Here is an 18,086-nt window from a genome sequence, read left to right on the forward strand (position 1 = left end):
AAGCTATTTAAGTCAGGACTTGTGGCACTGCCCACACACTACCAGTGGGAAGACTGCCTACTTACTACCAGTAGGAAGACTGCTAACACTCACTACCAGTGGGGAGACTGCCTACATACTACCAGTAGGAAGACCGAGAGAAGGATATGGATATCAAAGTAAGTGATATGACTGCATCACTTCCCTTCCAGTTTATGTTGTAGTTTTGTCTTTGAATTGTAACAATGTAGGGTAGTAGAAATGTGAGGGATAAGGGATATGATCTTTGGTCTTTTCAACAATGTATACAGTAGTAGTCGTCATGTGGAGGCTAAGGCTTTGTTTTCAACCATGTATGGTAATGTGAGTTGCTATGTTTTCCATTCCGGTCCATAGGATTCACCTGTGAAGGGAGGTATCTCTATTCTTCACACAGAGGAGGATGGGAAACACCACTATGAAGTGGAGAAGGTCCTCAAGTTCAAGAAAGGAGGACAAGGAGGAGGAGCCTTCGCCAGGTAACCTCTGATAACCTCTCTGTTTATCTGTGAAGAATTTGAATATACTGTAGGTTGAAACCTTTTAAGGATAGAGGAGTTGAGACATTTTAGGGGGAAACAATAGGGACTTCCCATAGTAAAACTCCTTTATGATGTAAATAAATAGTTTTTGATCTAATGTCAGGGGTGAGGTCACAGAGTTATTTAATTTGGTAATTCCACCCCTGAATGTCATAAAAAGCTGTATTGTTTTTCTCCAGGTCCGTGTAGATTGAACCACGGGGGTCTGTGTAGATTGAACCACGGGGGTCTGTGTAGATTGAACCACGGGGTCTGTGTAGATTGAACCACGGGGGTCTGTGTAGATTGAACCACGGGGGTCTGTGTAGATTGAACCACGGGGGTCTGTGAAGATTGAACCACGGGGGTCTGTGTAGATTGAACCACGGGGGTCTGTGGAGATTGAACCACGGGGGTCTGTGGAGATTGAACCACGGGGGTCTGTGTAGATTGAACCACGGGGTCTGTGGAGATTGAACCACGGGGGTCTGTGGAGATTGAACCACGGGGGTCTGTGGAGATTGAACCACGGGGGTCTGTGTAGATTGAACCACGGGGTCTGTGGAGATTGAACCACGGGGGTCTGTGTAGATTGAACCACGGGGGTCTGTGGAGATTGAACCACGGGGGTCTGTGGAGATTGAACCACGGGGGTCTGTGGAGATTGAACCACGGGGGTCTGTGTAGGGCCAAATTAAGAAATCATAGGCCCCAGGGCTTTTTATAGATCCCCTTTAAAAAAAAATCTGCCTTTTAAAAATGCATTTCATGCAATTCTACATAATTTACATGCCAGAAGACATTAGCTGAATCTTTTTTAATACCACACAAATGACCGAAATGACTGGCTGCTCTGACAAACTGAGATCAATCTGGTCTTGAAGTCAAGCAAACAATAGACTTTTCTAGTGATGAAGATGAAGCCATAGGCTACTCACGGTGATGACCGATGCGCCCGTCGTAGCAAAAGCCTATCTCAAGATGAGCTACACATTGGGTGTTGTTGAGTAAAACATTTTCTATTGGTTCTACAGAGAGATGAGTCTTCTCTTTTCAGCACTTCTCTTTTCATTTGCTTTCCAAACGGTACGTTTTTCCCGCAATATTATATTTTGAAATCTGCAAAAGGCAAACCGACAGCTGGAACCAAACATGGCAGTTCCCATTCAAGTCAGGACTGGCATCCATTGCTAGTGTACCCATGAGTTTAACAGTCAAATTGCCAGGGTAAGAGGTTACAAAATCCTTCTATGGATAGTATGTCTATGGCAACAATCTGTAGCCTATAGTTGGCTACAAATTACATGTTATGGTGTCAGGTGCAATGGATTAGGTCCACTTATAGAATCTATGCCAAGGCGCATTGAAGCTGTTCTGGCAGCTCGTGGTGGCACAACACCCTTCAAGACATTTTGTTGGTGTTTCCTTTATTTTGGCAGACACCTGTATGTGCTTGTGATAAAACTTAATTCAGTTATTTTTTTTTATTAACTATTGATTTTCGGTCGCTAAATCTCTGGTGTATTTTGAACATTGAGATCGGGCTCTGGTGGTTGGATAAAAAAATATTTTTAAAATGATAATACAAAAATGTCATACCGACATATTGACCAGTCACATTTATTGATTATGCAGTTTATTTTAATTGTTTTATTGATCAGTTACCCAATCAAGGCAGGGCACCCATAGTTACCCACGTGGGCCCTCTGCCTCCTCTCTTTCCCCCCATCTGATGATTAGCAGAGCGGCAGCAGGCAGTCATTGAGATTCCTCCTGTGGTTGGCAGTTGCGATGAAAAAACATAATATATATACAAATAATATATACAGGTATGTGGTGTTGTTGTTCCTCAGAGAAGGAGACAAGGTCCTGACGATCAATGGAGTGGACCTACAGGATCTATCCCCGGAAGCCTTCGCCAAGATTCTGACGGAAGGAAACCCCATGTTGGTGAGTGATATAGCTGGAGAAGAGTTCTTATATTACCTCACTCTCTTAACGGGTTGCATGTTTCATCACAATATTGTTTTGAACTAATGCCCAACTGAGCATTCTACTAAAATGTATCGTCAATGAGCACTGATTAAGATGTCATCAAAAGTGCGTTACAGTGGCTTAGAAATACAATGCCATTCAAAAGGATGCAAATAATTAGTAGCAAAACCTTTTGTCCTCATTTTGATGTCGCCAGATTGACTTTAGATGCAGTATAACGTTAGCTAAAATTGAGGTAGCTGGCGTTAGCATTGTTAACTATTTTTGACGAACTTTGCTAGATGACAACATTGCCATCTGTCTAAAGTACATTTGACGACATGATAATGCTGGCAAAGTTGTTAACTACTAAATATTTGACTCGTTTAGCAATGTCATCTTATTTCCAGGCACAATAGGGGAATTTAGACTAAACAGCCGTACCCTCACCCAGAATGACGGGGCTTATCACGACTTTAGGGCACCACTATTACGCCGCCGGTCAGGGTTACCAGGTCCGGTTCAAATTGATTACTCAACCTGCCCACAAGGCCTAAAAACTAGCCAAATTGTTGGCACATTTAGCCAATAAACCATTTTTCAATAACGTTATCGAGTGAATATCGACTTAAGAAGCAAAATTCTGTTTTCCATCAAAATAATAATTATTGTGAACTAATGACTAGCTAAGGAATTTGAATATCAAATCAAACTTTATTTGTTACATGTGCCGAGGACAACAAGTGTAGACCTTACCGTGAAATGATTACTTACAAGCCCTTAACCAACAGTGCAGTTCAAGAAGAGTTAAGAAAATATTTACCAAATAAACTAAAGTAAAAAAAGAATAAAAAGGAACACAATAACAACACTATGCATAGATAATTAACAGCGAGTAGCAGCAGTGTACAAAATCAAATTAAATCTAATTTTATTTGTCTCATGCGCCGAATACAGCAAGTGTAGACTTTACCGTGAAATGCTTACTTACATGCCCTTAACCAACAGTGCAGTTCAAGAAGAAGAAAATATCTCAGCAGTCTTATGGCTTGGGGGTAGAAGCTGTTCCGGAGCCTTTTGGTCCTAGACTTGGTGCTCCGGTACCGCTTGCTGTGCGGTAGCAGAGAAAAGTCTATAACTTGGGTGACTGGAGTCTCCTACAATTTTATGGGCTTTCCTCTGACACTGCCTGGTCTATAGGTCCTGGATGGCAGCAAGCTTGGCCCCAGTGATGTACTGGGCCGTACGCACTACCCTCTGTATTTAAAAAAAAAAAAAAAAATAATAATAATAATAATAATAATAATAATATTTCACCTTTATTTAACCAGGTAGGCAAGTTGAGAACAAGTTATCATTTACAACTGCGACCTGGCCAAGATAAAGCAAAGCAGTGCGACAAAAACAACACAGTTGCACAGGGGATAAACAAACGTACAGTCAATAACACAATAGAAAAATCGGTGTACACTGTGTGCAAATGAGGTAAGGCAATAAATAGGCCAATAGTGGCGAAGTAATTACAATTTAGCAACTTACACTGTAGGGATATGTGCAAGTAGAAATACTGGTGTGCAAAAGAGCAGAAAAACAAATATGGGGATGAGGTAGGTAGTTGGTTGGATGGGCTATTTACAGATGGGCTGTGTACAGCTGCAGCGATCGGTAAGCTGTTCTGACAGCTGACGCTTAAAGTTAGTGAGGAAGATATGTCTCCAACTTCAGTAATTAAAAATATATATTTATTTATTTATTTTTGTAATTAGTTCGTCATTGGCAGCAGAGAATAGGAAGGGAAGGCGGCCAAAGGAGGTGTTGGCTTTGGGGATGACCAGTGAAATATACCTGCTGGAGCACGTGTGACGGGTGGGTGTTGCTATGGTGAGCTGAGACTTATAGATGACCTGGAGCCAGTGTGTTTGGCGACAAATATGTAGCGAGGACCAGCCAACGAGAGCATACAGGTCGCAGGGGTGGGTAGTATATGGGGCTTTGGTGACAAAACGGATGGCACTGTGATAGACTGCATCCAATTTGCTGAGTAGAGTGTTGGAGGCTATTTTGTAAATGACATTGAGGATAGGATAGTCAGTTTTATGAGGGTATGTTTGGCAGCATGAGTGAAGGAGGCTTTGTTGCGAAATAGGAAGCCGATTCTAGATTTAACTTTGGATTGGAGATGCTTAATGTGAGTCTGGAAGGAGAGTTTACAGTCTAGCCAGACACCTAGGTATTTATAGTTGTCCACATATTCTAAGTCAGAACCGTCCAGAGGAGTGATGCTAGTCGGGGGTGCGGGCCGCGATCGGTTGAAGAGCATGCATTTCGTTTTACTAGCATTTAAGAGCAGCTGGAGGCCACGGAAGGAGTGTTGTATGGCATTGAAGCTCGTTTGGAGGTTTGTTAACAGTGTCCAAAGAAGGGCCAGAAGTATACAGAATAGTGTCGTCTGCGTAGAGGTGGATCAAAGAATCACCCGCACCAAGAGCGACATTGATATATACAGAGAAAATAGCAGCCCGAGAATTGAACCCTGTGGCACCCCCATAGACTGCCAGAGGTCCAGACAACAGGCCCTCCGATTTGACACACTGAACTCTATTAGAGAAGTAGTTAGTGAACCAGGCGAGAAGTAGATAGTGAACCTGTAGCGCCTTACGGTCAGATGCCGAGCAGTTGCCATACCAGGCGGTGATGCAACCGGTCAGGATGCTCTCGATGGTGCGGCTGTAGAACTTTTTGAGGATCTGGGACCCATGCCAAATCTTTTCAGTCTCCTGAGGGGGAAAAGGTTTTGTCGTGCCCTCTTCATGACTGTCTTGGTGTGTTTGGACCATGATAGTTCGTTGGTGATATGGACACCAAGGAACATGAACTCTCGACATTCTCCACTACAGCCCCTTCAATGTTATTGGGGGCCTGTTCAGCCCTCCTTTTCCTGTATTCCACGATCAGCTCCTTTGTCTTTCTCACATTGAGGGAGAGGTTGTTGTCCTGGCACCACACTGCCAGTTCTGACCTCCTCTCTATAGGCTCCCTCATCGTTGTTGGTGATCAGGCCTACCACTGTTGTCTTCAGTAAACTTAATGATGGTGTTGAAGTTGTGTTTGGCTGTAACATAAATGATTTAGCAGCTTGCTTAGTTCAAATTTACAGACTAATTCATTCAACATGAATATCGAGGCGATTTCAAGGTAATAAGTACTTCCGTTGCCGAATAGGCTACTGAGGATGGGGTCGTAATTTCAATCACTGAACCAAATGTGAACAATATGCTTGTCAACAACAGCCAGTGTTTTTATTTATTTACCTGTAGTCTGACTGACTGTTACCTTCAATCTAATCAATTCCAACAAACAGCTGATTGGCAGTTGCGTTAGTACTGTGATCATGATCATAATTGATAACATCCAATTTCATTAACTTAACATGGCCAGTCATAATTGTACAATAACATAAGGCTATAACAACAATTAACTGAAGTTATAATATAGCCTATTTATTAAATCCAGTGGTGTAAAAATAATTTACAGTATTAAGTAGTGTTTTAGGGTATCTGTACTTTACTATTTATATTTGACAACTTTTACTTCACTACATTCCTTTAAAAAAGTAGGTACTTTTACACCATATATTGTCCCTGACAAAAATACTTGTTACATTTTGAAAAATTGAAAAATTGTCCAATTCAGCACTTACAGTTGAAGTCAGAAGTTTAAATACACTTAGGTTGGAGTCATTGACTTGTTTTTCAACCACTCCACAAATTTCTTGTTAACAAACTATAGTTTTGGCAAGTTGGTTGGGACATCTACTTTGTGCATGACACAAGTAATTTTTCCAACAATTGCTTACAGACAGATTATTTCACTTATAATTCACTGTATCTCAATTCCAGTGGGTCAGAAGTTTACATACACTAAGTTGACTGTGCCTTTAAACAGCTTGGAAAATTCCAGAAAATTATATCATGCCTTTAGAAGCTTCTGATAGGCTAATTGACATCATTTGAGTCAATTGGAGGTGTACCTGTGGATGTATTTCAAGGCCTACCTTCAAACTCAGTGCCTCTCTGCTTGACATCATGGGAAAATCAAAAGAAATCAGCCAAGACCTCAGAAAAAAAATTGTAGACCTCCACAAGTCTGGCTCATCCTTGGGAGCAATTTCCAAACGCCTGAAGGTACCACGTTCATCTGTACAAACAATAGAACGCAAGTATAAACACTTTTGAAATTTGATTTGATGGGACCACACAGCCGTCATACCGCTCAGGAAGGAGACGCATTCTGTCTCCTAGAGATGAGCGTACTTTGGTGCGAAAAGTGCAAATCAATCCCAGAACAACAGCAAAGGACCTTGTGAAGATGCTGGAGGAAACAGGTACAAAAGTATCTATATCCACAGTAAAACGAGTCCTATATCGACAGCTCAGCAGGGAAGAAGCCACTGCTCCAGAACCGCTATAAAAAAGCCAGACTACGGTTTGCAACTGCACATGGGGACAAAGATGGTACTTTTTGGAGAAATGTCCTTTGGTCTGATGAAATAGAACTATTTGGCTATAATGACCATCGTTATGTTTGGAGGAAAAAGGGGGAGGCTTGCAAGCCGGAGAACACCATCCCAACCGTGAAGCACGGGTGTGGCAGCATCATGTTGTGGGGGTGCTTTGCTGCAGGAGGGACAGGTGCATTTCACAAAATAGATGGCATCATGAGGCAGGAAATGTATGTGGATATATTGAAGCAACATCTCAACACATCAGTCAGGAAGTTACAGCTTGGTCGCAAATGGGTCTTCCAAATGGACAATGACCCCAAGCATACTTCCAAAGTTGTGGCAAAATGGCTTAAGGACATCAAAGCCAAGGTATTGGAGTGGCCATCACAAAGCCCTGACCTCAATCCCATAGAAAATGTGTAGGCAGAACTGAAAAAGCGTGTGTGAGCAAGGATGCCTACAAACCTGACTCAGTTACACCAGCTCTGTCAGGAAGAATGGGCCAAAATTCACCCAACTTATTGTGGAAGGCTATGTGAAACGTTTGACCCAAGTTAAACAATTTAAAGGCAATGCTGCCAAATACTAATTGAGTGTATGTACACTTCTGACCAACTGGGAATGTGATGAAAGAAATAAAAGCTGAAATAAATCATTCTCTCTACAATTCTGACATTTCACATTCTAAAAATAAAGTGGTGATCCTTACTGACCTAAGACAGGGAATTTTTACTGGGATTTTAATGTCAGCAATTGTGAAAAACTGAGTTTTAATGTACTTGGCTAAGGTGTATGTAAACTTCCGACTTCAACTGTATCAAGAGAACGTCCCTGGTCATCCCTAATGCCTCTGATCTGTCAGACTCACTAAACACACATGCTTAATTTCTGAATGATGTCTGAGTGTTTGAGATGGCCCCTGGCTATCCAGAAATAAAAAAACGAATTGATTTGCAATGGCTCCAGTGATATTGTCATTTCAACATATTTATTGTGACAAGCCTACCATTTTATACGCCCTGACCTTAGAGAGACGTTTTATTCCTCTATTTGTTAGGTCAGGGTGTGATGTGGGGTGGGCATTCTATGTTGTTTGTTTATTTGTTTTTGGCCGAAGATGGTTCCTAATCAGAGGCAGCTGTCTATCGTTGTCTCTGATTGGGAATCATACTTAAGCATCCATTTTTCCACCTGTGATTGTGGGATCTTGTTTTTGTGTAGCTGCCTGTGAGCAGCCCAGAATGTCACGTTTAGTTTTTCTCCTGTTTTGGTAAGTTTCATTAAAAGATGTTGAATTCCATGCACGCTGCGCCTTGGTTTATTTATGATCGGGAGTTTGAAGATGGCGAACGTGACAGAAGATCCCACCACAAAAAGACCAAGTAGCGTGCGCCTACTGGGAAGACAAGTTGGCCATGGGAGGACATCCTGGATGCCAAAGGATCCTGGACGTGGGAGGAGATCCAGGCCGGAAAGGATCGCCTCCCATGGGAACAAGTGGAAGCAGCGAGGGAGGAACAGCGACAAGATCGGGAGTCACGGCAACGACGGAAGCCCGAGAGGCAGCTCCCCCAAAAATGTTTGGGGGGGCACACGGGGAGATGGGCGGAGTCAGGGTTGATACCTGAGCCAACTCCCCTGTGTTTACCGTGGGGAGCGTGTGACCAGTCAGGCACCGTGTTATGCGGTGATGCGCACCGTATTTCCGGTGCGCATTCACAGCCCGGTGCACTCGTTGCCTTCGCCCTGCATTTGCCGGGCTAAAGTGAGCATCAAGCCAGGACGGGTTGTGCCAGCCCTACGTTCCAGCGCGCCTCCACGACCCAGTATATCCTGCGCCAGCTCTACGCACTGTGTCGCCAGTGCGCCTTCACAGCCCAGTTCGTCCTGTGCCAGCGCCCCGCACTTGCCGGGCTAAAGTGAGCATCCAGCCAGGTCGGGTTGTGCCAGCCCTACGTTCCAGCGCGCCTCCACGACCCAGTATATCCTGCGCCAGCTCTACGCACTGTGTCGCCAGTGCGCCTTCACAGCCCAGTTCGTCCTGTGCCAGCGCCCCGCACTTGCCGGGCTAAAGTGAGCATCCAGCCAGGTCGGGTTGTGCCAGCCCTACGCTTCAGACCTCCAGTGCGCCTCCACGGCCCAGTATATCCTGTGCCAGCCCCACGCACCTGGTCTCCAGTGCGTCTCCCCAGTCCGGTGAGACCTGTTCCGGCTCCACGTACGAAGCCTCCAGTGATGATCCATGGTGGCCCGGGGCCTCCAGTGATGATCCATGGTGGCCCGGGGCCTCCAGTGATGATCCATGGTGGCCCGGGGCCTCCAGTGATGATCCATGGTGGCCCGGGGCCTCCAGTGATGATCCATGGTGGCCCGGGGCCTCCAGTGATGATCCATGGTGGCCCGCGGCCTCCTGAGACGGCCCGCAGTTTGGAGCCTCCAGCGGGGGTTCCCAGTTCAGTGCTTCCGGCGATGATCCATGGTCCGGTTACACAAAAGCGGAGGGATCAGCGGGCAGAGCGGGGGCTACGCCCCGAACCGGAGCCGCCACCAAGGGTAGATGCCCACCCGTACCCTCCCCTATAGGTTCAGGTTTGCGGCCGGGAGTCCGCACATTTGGGGGGGGTACTGTCACGCCCTGACCTTAGACGTTTTATTTCTCTATTTGGTTAGGTCAGGGTGTGATGTGGGGTGGGCATTCTGTTGTTTTATTTCTTTGTTTTGGCCGAGTATGGTTCCTAATCAGAGGCAGCTAGCTGTCTATCGTTGTCTCTGATTGGGAATCATACTTAGGCAGCCTTTTTTCCACCTGTGATTGTGGGATCTTGTTTTTGTGTAGCTGCTTGTGAGCAGCCCCAGAACGTCATGTTTTGTTTTTCTCCTGTTTTGTTGAGTTTAATTTTCATTAAAAGATGTTGAATTCCATGCATGCTGCGCCTTGGTTTATTTATGATCGGGAGTTTGAAGATAGCGAACGTGACAAGGCTACAGTAGCCTACATAGGCATAGAAATCAATATACTAATTGTTGGCCAACAGATGCAAATGTATCATTCTCCGCATTTTAATGTCATTTTCATTTAACGTTTCCCCATAACAGAAGCAGGCGAGGGAGTTCCATAACTTCCATTTCAAATGTCCACTCTTCGCTTCATACAGTATGGTTTTCCATAAGCAAAGTCGACATTAAAATGCAGTTTAAACGACCAAGTCGTTTTCCTGTGCTTTGTCGCCATATTTCTTTATGTGCATCAGTTCTAGCGTGTTAATATGTTTTATGGAAAAAGTGTTAGAAATACTGTAGGTGTCTCCATAATGACACTAAATAGCCTAACTGGGAAAAAAGGTGTCATGCCGTGCGTGTGTACTACTCCGGCTCCTCTCATCACTCACTCACTCCCCCACCACTCACTCCCCCACTCACTCCCCCACCACTCACGCAATGTCATTGTTAAGGGCTTTATTGGTATAGGATACATATTTCTAACATTGCTAAAGCAAGTGAAGTAGATAATAAACAATAACAAATTAACAGTAAACATTACACTCACAGAAGTTCCAAAAGAATAAAGACATTACAAATGTCATAATGTCTATATACAGTGATGTTAAAATAGTCTCTCTCGTTCACTCAGCAACAAGCTGCCTCACTGCCTGATAGTCAGCAGCAGCAGGTCACAGTGAAATATATTTTTAAGAAATGTAAAAGTAGCTCAACCTGCGACCAATACATTTTACCCGCGACATCGTTTTCAACAGCCCAATTTAGAAGGAAAACCACGGACATGGCAACCATGCTGCTGGTAGAGGGCGGCTTGATCATTTTCAGAACAATGGCTTGATGTGACTGAGGCGCAACATATGAATAAGATATTTACCAGAAGTGACCAACATTGTTTGATGTTTTGAGTTTCTGTTTGAACCCATTAATCTGAATATTAGTCAGAGAGAGAGCGAGATAGAAACAGGGGAATTTTGTCAGACCGGGGCCCTGACAGTAGATCTCAGTAAGACAAAAATAATGGTGTTCCAAAAAATGTTCAGTTGCCAGGACAACAAACAAATTCCATCTAGTCACTGTTTCCCTAAAGCACACAGGAAACTATACATACCCTGGCCTAAACATCAGGACCACAGGAAACTATACATACCCTGGCCTAAACATCAGGACCACAGGAAACTATACATACCCCGGCCTAAACATCAGGACCACAGGAAACTATACATACCCCGGCCTAAACATCAGGACCACAGGAAACTATACATACCCCGGCCTAAACATCAGGACCACAGGAAACTATACATACCCCGGCCTAAACATCAGGACCACAGGAAACTATACATACCCCGGCCTAAACATCAGGACCACAGGAAACTATACATACCCCGGCCTAAACATCAGGACCACAGGAAACTATACATACCCTGGCCTAAACATCAGGACCACAGGAAACTTCCACAAAGCTGTGAACAATCTGAGAGACAAGGCAAGAAACATGTGCCATCAAAAGGAACATAAAATTTGGCATACCAATTAGGATCTGGCTAAAAATACTTGAATCAGTTATAGAACCCATTGCCCTTGATGGTTGTGAGGTCCGCTCACCAACCAAGAATTCACAAAATGTGACAAACACAAAATTCAGACTCTGCATGCTTAATTCTGCAAACCTATCACCATATAATGCATGCAGAGCAGAATTTGTCCGATACCCGCTGATGATCAAAATCCAGAAAAGAGCAGTTACAAGGAAACAAATCAAACAACTATAAAGAGATGAACCTGGAGAAGAGTCCCCTAAGCAAGCTGGTCCTGGGGCTCTGTTCACAAACACACCCCACAGAGTCATCACCTACAGAGAGATGAACCTGGAGAAGAGTCCCCTAAGCAAGCTGGTCCTGGGGCTCTGTTCACAAACACAAACAGACCCCACAGAGCCCCAGGACAGCAACACAATTAGACCCAACCAAATAATGAGAAAACAAAAAGATAATTACTTGATACATTGGAAAGAATTTACAAAAAAAACAGAGTAAACTAGAATGCTTTTTGGCCCTAAACCAAGAGTACACAGTGGCAGAATACCTGACCACTGTGACTGACCCAAACTTAAGGAAAGCTTTGACTATGTACAGACTCAGTGAGCATAGCCTTGCTATTGAGAAACGCCGCCGTAGGCAGACCTGGCTCTCAAGAGAAGACGGGCTATGTGCACACTGCCCACAAAATGAGGTGGAAATTGAGCTGCACTTCCTAACCTCCTGCCCAATATATGACCATATTAGAGACACACATTTCCCTCAGATTACACAGACCCACAAAGAATTCGAAAACAAACCTAATTTTGATAAACTCCCATATCTACTGGGTGAAATACCACAGTGTTATATCACAGCAGCAAGATTTGTGACCTGTTGCCACAAGAAAAGGTCAACCAGTGAAGAACAAACACCATTGTAAATACAACCCATATTGATGTTTATTTATTTTCCCTTTTGTACTTTAACTATTTGCACGTCATTATAACACTGTATATAGACATGTGACTTTTGAAATGTCTTTATTCTTTTGGAACTTTTGTGAGTGTTTACTGTTAATTTTAGTTTATTTTAATTGTATCTATTTCACTTGCTTTGGCAATGTGAACATATGTTTCCCATGCTAATGAAGCCCTTACATTGACAGAGACGATGCCATTGTTCATGGTACAGTTTTCTTCACCTCCCCAGATAGAAAGAGGAAGGACATCAGGGTTGTTATTCAGATAGTCTTGTCTGTTATCTTCCCATCTCTCTAGACTGTCCACCAAGCCAGCAGGGCTCCTCCACCAGAGAGATGCCCAGAGGAGGGGGCTGAGGCCAGGGCTCTCCACCCGTTCTCCAAGGAGAGCACCATGCTCAGCTTCAGCCTGGAGATGAGACGAGAGGACGACCTGGATGACCTGGAGAGGTGGGCTGAATCAGTCAACCAATCAGTCAGTTAACCAATCAGTCAGTCATCCATGAACCGTTTTTGTACATAGTCCCCACATTTTAGGGGACCAAAGGTATTGGGACAAATTTACTTAACTTTTTACTACTTTAATACATATTTAAGTATTTGGTTTCCTAGCACGTAATGATTACATGAAGCTTGTGACTCTACAAATTTGTTGGATGCATTTTCTGTTTGTTTTGGTTGTGTTTTAGATAATTTTGTGCCCAATAGTAAATAATACATTAGCTGTATTAAAGCTGACAGTCTGCAATTTAAACTGTCATTGTATCATTTCAAATCCAAAGTGCTTGAGAACAGAGTCAAACCCGCCCAAAAATATGTCACAGTCCAATATTTTTGGAGCTCACTGTATATTCCATGCATATTATATTTTGTGTATAATGTATTTTAATGTTTCCCAAACTCGGTCCTGCCCCCCCACCCACCCCACCCCAGCACTACACAGCTGATTCAAATAACCAACTCTTCATCAAGCTTTGATTATTTGAATCAGCTTTGTAGTGATATGGTAAAAACCAAAACGTTCACCCAGGGGGGCCCCCAGGACCGAGTTTGAGAAACCCTGTTTTAATGGACCACTGGCCTCACACAAATCTCCATAACAATGTGTAATAACGTCATGTATCGTCCCTGAATAAAGTGACTCCTATCGCCCCGTGGAAGACCTCACGGAAGAGGAAGTCAACAAAGCCGATGATGAGGTTGACGGTCTGTTCGTGGTTGCCATGACGAACACCAGAATCTCCGTGGTGAGGGGGCGTGGCTGCGGTGACGGGAGCTCTTGTCACAACTGTGGCAAGTCGGATTGTAACTTCAACGAGGTTGTCATGGTCGCAGAGTCCAGCAAAATCACACTGGGTAAGACTTATTATTCTATATTTTTAAGCAGTGGGGGAAGTTCCTAGCCCACTTGTATTTTTGACTTGCTTTTAATTGATAGGACAGTGAGTAGAGGGGACAGGAAAGACAGGAGAAGATTGTGTTCAATAGATAGTGGGATGGTTTCGTACCCAGGCAGACACGATACATGATCACTGGGGAGTGGCAGCATATAACCACAAGCTAGACTACAGCAGGCCACCCTATATTTTCATTTAACCAGGGTGTACCCTGGGTATGTTCTGGTGCTTACTTCAACAGATTCAACACGTCTGGTTGGTAAGTAGGCTATTCCTTTTATTAATAGTATCAGTACTGCCACCCGAGCAGCGCTTCTGTACCATTTTATTCTACTGTTCCTACTGGTTTTTGCCTGGCATTTAAGAAGACATTGTATGGTGACAACAGATACTTTCTGTTATTACTTACTCAGCTCTACCTGCTTCCAAATCGTGGGCAATTGCGGTGCTTGTAGAAACAATCATATTTTATTACAGTATAATTACAATTTATTTAACTCTAACTGGTTCCAAATCGTGGCTCGTGGTGCTTATAGAAAGTATCATATTTTCATATTTATTACTGGGAATTAACCATTTCATCACATAATTTCTGAGTAAATACAGGTTCGTTTGTGTAATGTAAAATACACTTCCTTCATTACCCCCACTATCTCCCATGACCATTCCAACAGAGAAGTGAAACCCTGGTCATGAATACTGTATCACAATCACCATGTCCACGTATTTATAAACTACACTGGATCCTTTCCACATCTCCTCTACATAGTTATAAACTAGACTGGATCCTTTCCACATCTCCTCTACATAGTTATAAACTAGACTGGATCCTTTCCACATCTCCTCTACATAGTTATAAACTAGACTGGATCCTTTCCACATCTCCTCTACATAGTTATAAACTAGACTGGATCCTTTCCACATCTCCTCTACATAGTTATAAACTAGACTGGATCCTTTCCACATCTCCTCTACATAGTTATAAACTAGACTGGATCCTTGCCACATCTCCTCTACATAGTTATAAACTAGACTGGATCCTTGCCACATCTCCTCTACATAGTTATAAACTAGACTGGATCCTTGCCACATCTCCTCTACATAGTTATAAACTAGACTGGATCCTTGCCACATCTCCTCTACATAGTTATAAACTAGACTGGATCCTTTCCACATCTCCTCTACATAGTTATAAACTAGACTGGATCCTTTCCACATCTCCTCTACATAGTTATAAACTAGACTGGATCCTTTCCACATCTCCTCTACATAGTTATAAACTAGACTGGATCCTTTCCACATCTCCTCTACATAGTTATAAACTAGACTGGATCCTTTCCACATCTCCTCCACTCTTAGCACCATGGGTTTATTTCACTTGTGTAGCTTCACCTGCCATGGGGCCCAAACAATGACATCATCCAAACGACGAGCTTGTTGAGGTATGTTTCCTCATCTTCTTCATTGTATTTTCTGATGGCCATTTTGTCTGTTTCTCTCTTTGTGTTCAGTGTCTCGAGGAATGGGCAACTTGGAAAAAATACAACAGTTGGACAACATCTTTATTGAAAACTATTTATACCGCACGTACCTTCGGCGTAAACATACACGTAGGATGTGGAGTATTCCTAGTTTGTCACCAACTCCAGGTTTGTTATATAATAATGTGTTTTTGTATTATGCCGTCGATTTTTCTTATTCTTTTATCATGATAAAAAATATAGAACTGTGTTTATTAAACGTTGCAATGGCAATTATGTGTAAATATTAACTTGATGATGGACAGTCTAAACTGTATAGACTACAGACTGCGAACGCTAACTTTATCCCAATGTTTTTTTTGTTACTATGGTAATAACTGATTACTGATTTGTTGATTGATTTATTCCAGAGAAAATCACCATCTATCACTACAAGTCTGACTGTGTGGACGGAGAGTTTCGGGGGGTCCCTGTGGTCCTCAACTTCACCAGCTCTAACTGTTTCCTCAAGTGTGTTAAGGACGGAGAGAGAGTCTCTCTCTGTGTTGAGGTGAGCACATAGCCTTCTGCTTTCTGCTGCTAAGACTAATGTTAGTAAGGTCCTGAAAAACGAAACGACAAAATTATAGTATCAAGTTGGGTTCTCAAATGATATGTATATTTATTGCAGCGCAGCAAGGAGAGAGCGTGTGCGCCAAAACAGTACAATAGTCTCTCAATAGTACTTCCCTAAAGAGAGGATATTTCTACAGATACACAAATAACTCCTCACAAGGTCACAGATGAGCATACATGGACTATACTAAACATTAGGAACACCTTTCTAATACTGAGTTACCCTCAGAACAGCCTCAATTTGTCGGGGCATGGACTCTACAAGGTGTCAAAAGCGGGGTTAGATGGTTCAAGGCCCTCTAATAGACATTGGGGTTAGGTGGTTCAAGGCCCTCTAATAGACATTGGGGTTAGGTGGTTCAGGCCCTCTAATAGACATTGGGGTTAGGTGGTTCAAGGCCCTCTAATAGACTTTGGGGTTAGGTGGTTCAGGCCCTCTAATAGACATTGGGGTTAGGTGGTTCAGGCCCTCTAATAGACATTGGGGTTAGGTGGTTCAAGGCCCTCTAATAGACTTTGGGGTTAGGTGGTTCAGGCCCTCTAATAGATATTGGGGTTAGGTGGTTCAAGGCCCTCTAATAGATATTGGGGTTAGGTGGTTCAAGGCCCTCTAATAGATATTGGGGTTAGGTGGTTCAAGGCCCTCTAATAGACATTGGGGTTAGGTGGTTCAGGCCCTCTAATAGACTTTGGGGTTAGGTGGTTCAGGCCCTCTAATAGACATTGGGGTTAGGTGGTTCAAGGCCCTCTAATAGACATTGGGGTTAGGTGGTTCAAGGCCCTCTAATAGATATTGGGGTTAGGTGGTTCAGGCCCTCTAATAGACATTGGGGTTAGGTGGTTCAGGCCCTCTAATAGACATTGGGGTTAGGTGGTTCAAGGCCCTCTAATAGATATTGGGGTTAGGTGGTTCAGGGCCCTCTAATAGACATTGGGGTTAGGTGGTTCAGGCCCTCTAATAGACATTGGGGTTAGGTGGTTCAGGCCCTCTAATAGATATTGGGGTTAGGTGGTTCAGGCCCTCTAATAGATATTGGGGTTAGGTGGTTCAGGCCCTCTAATAGATATTGGGGTTAGGTGGTTCAAGGCCCTCTAATAGATATTGGGGTTAGGTGGTTCAAGGCCCTCTAATAGACATTGGGGTTAGGTGGTTCAGGCCCTCTAATAGACATTGGGGTTAGGTGGTTCAGGCCCTCTAATAGATATTGGGGTTAGGTGGTTCAGGCGAGCTATAGTCAGACCTCTGGCTCCTTATTGTAGTGGTACAAGGGACCGAGACGTCACTCCCTACATTGTCAAAGGGGTCACTTTTACCAGCATTTTCACAGTCAGTAGTGACATCATACCTGCCCTCTTCCGCCAGGCACTAGGCAGCACAGACATAGGGTCATAACCCATATGAAAGGTACGGCGCACAACCAGTCAGTTTACAGGCATTCACCAACAATGAGTCATTCCAGGACCAGATTGTGTTCACATACAGTATTGTTGTTTACCAGAGAGGTCACAATCTGTTCACCAATCACCCTTTCACTGCTAAAGGAACCAATTGCAGCATTCACCTTGATATTTACAGAGGAATGTATAATGGAGGTAGCCTTCAACTGGGTGATATGGGCACGACAGACTCAGTCAATTCGTGCAACTCAGTGAGTATTTTAAGGATAGTGGAAATATACAGAACAGGTATGTTTGCTGTTAGTGACTGGGTATGTTAAGTTGTTCTAGGGAACAACGGAGCGGCAGGTAGCCTAGTGGTTAGGGCGTTAGGCCAGTAACCAAAAGGTTGCTAGATCGAATCCCTGAGCTGCCAAGGTAAAAATCTGTCGTTCTGCCCCTGAACAAGGCAGTTAACCCACTGTTCCACGGTAGGCCGTCATTGAAAATAAGAATTTGTTCTTAACTGACTTGCCTAGTTAAATAAAGGTAAAATAAAAAATGTGGCGTCGTTGGGGAAAGTTAACTTCAACACAGTGATCAATAGGGACTTTACATGTCTGAGCTGTGTTCATTACCAGCTGAGGGGCTCTCCCATGTCCAGGATGCAGCTGAGATGAGTTCCTTCATGAGAAACAGCTGG

At 43.6% G+C, this 18,086-nt stretch overlaps 1 protein-coding gene across 1 annotated transcript in view; it reads left to right on the forward strand.

Moving 5' to 3' along the window:
* LOC115188793 (uncharacterized) overlaps positions 1-18,086 on the forward strand; it is a 21,045-nt gene continuing 2,959 nt past the window's right edge. The window contains exons 1-7 of the mRNA XM_029747643.1: positions 1-158; positions 376-497; positions 2,393-2,489; positions 12,812-12,963; positions 13,652-13,869; positions 15,422-15,559; positions 15,802-15,941. Coding sequence (XP_029603503.1) covers positions 147-158; positions 376-497; positions 2,393-2,489; positions 12,812-12,963; positions 13,652-13,869; positions 15,422-15,559; positions 15,802-15,941 — 879 coding nt within the window. The 5' untranslated portion in view covers positions 1-146. The remainder of the gene's footprint in view (positions 159-375; positions 498-2,392; positions 2,490-12,811; positions 12,964-13,651; positions 13,870-15,421; positions 15,560-15,801; positions 15,942-18,086) is intronic.

This window comes from Salmo trutta, unplaced genomic scaffold (genome assembly GCF_901001165.1).
Source record: "Salmo trutta unplaced genomic scaffold, fSalTru1.1, whole genome shotgun sequence".
Classification (NCBI taxonomy): domain Eukaryota; kingdom Metazoa; phylum Chordata; class Actinopteri; order Salmoniformes; family Salmonidae; genus Salmo; species Salmo trutta.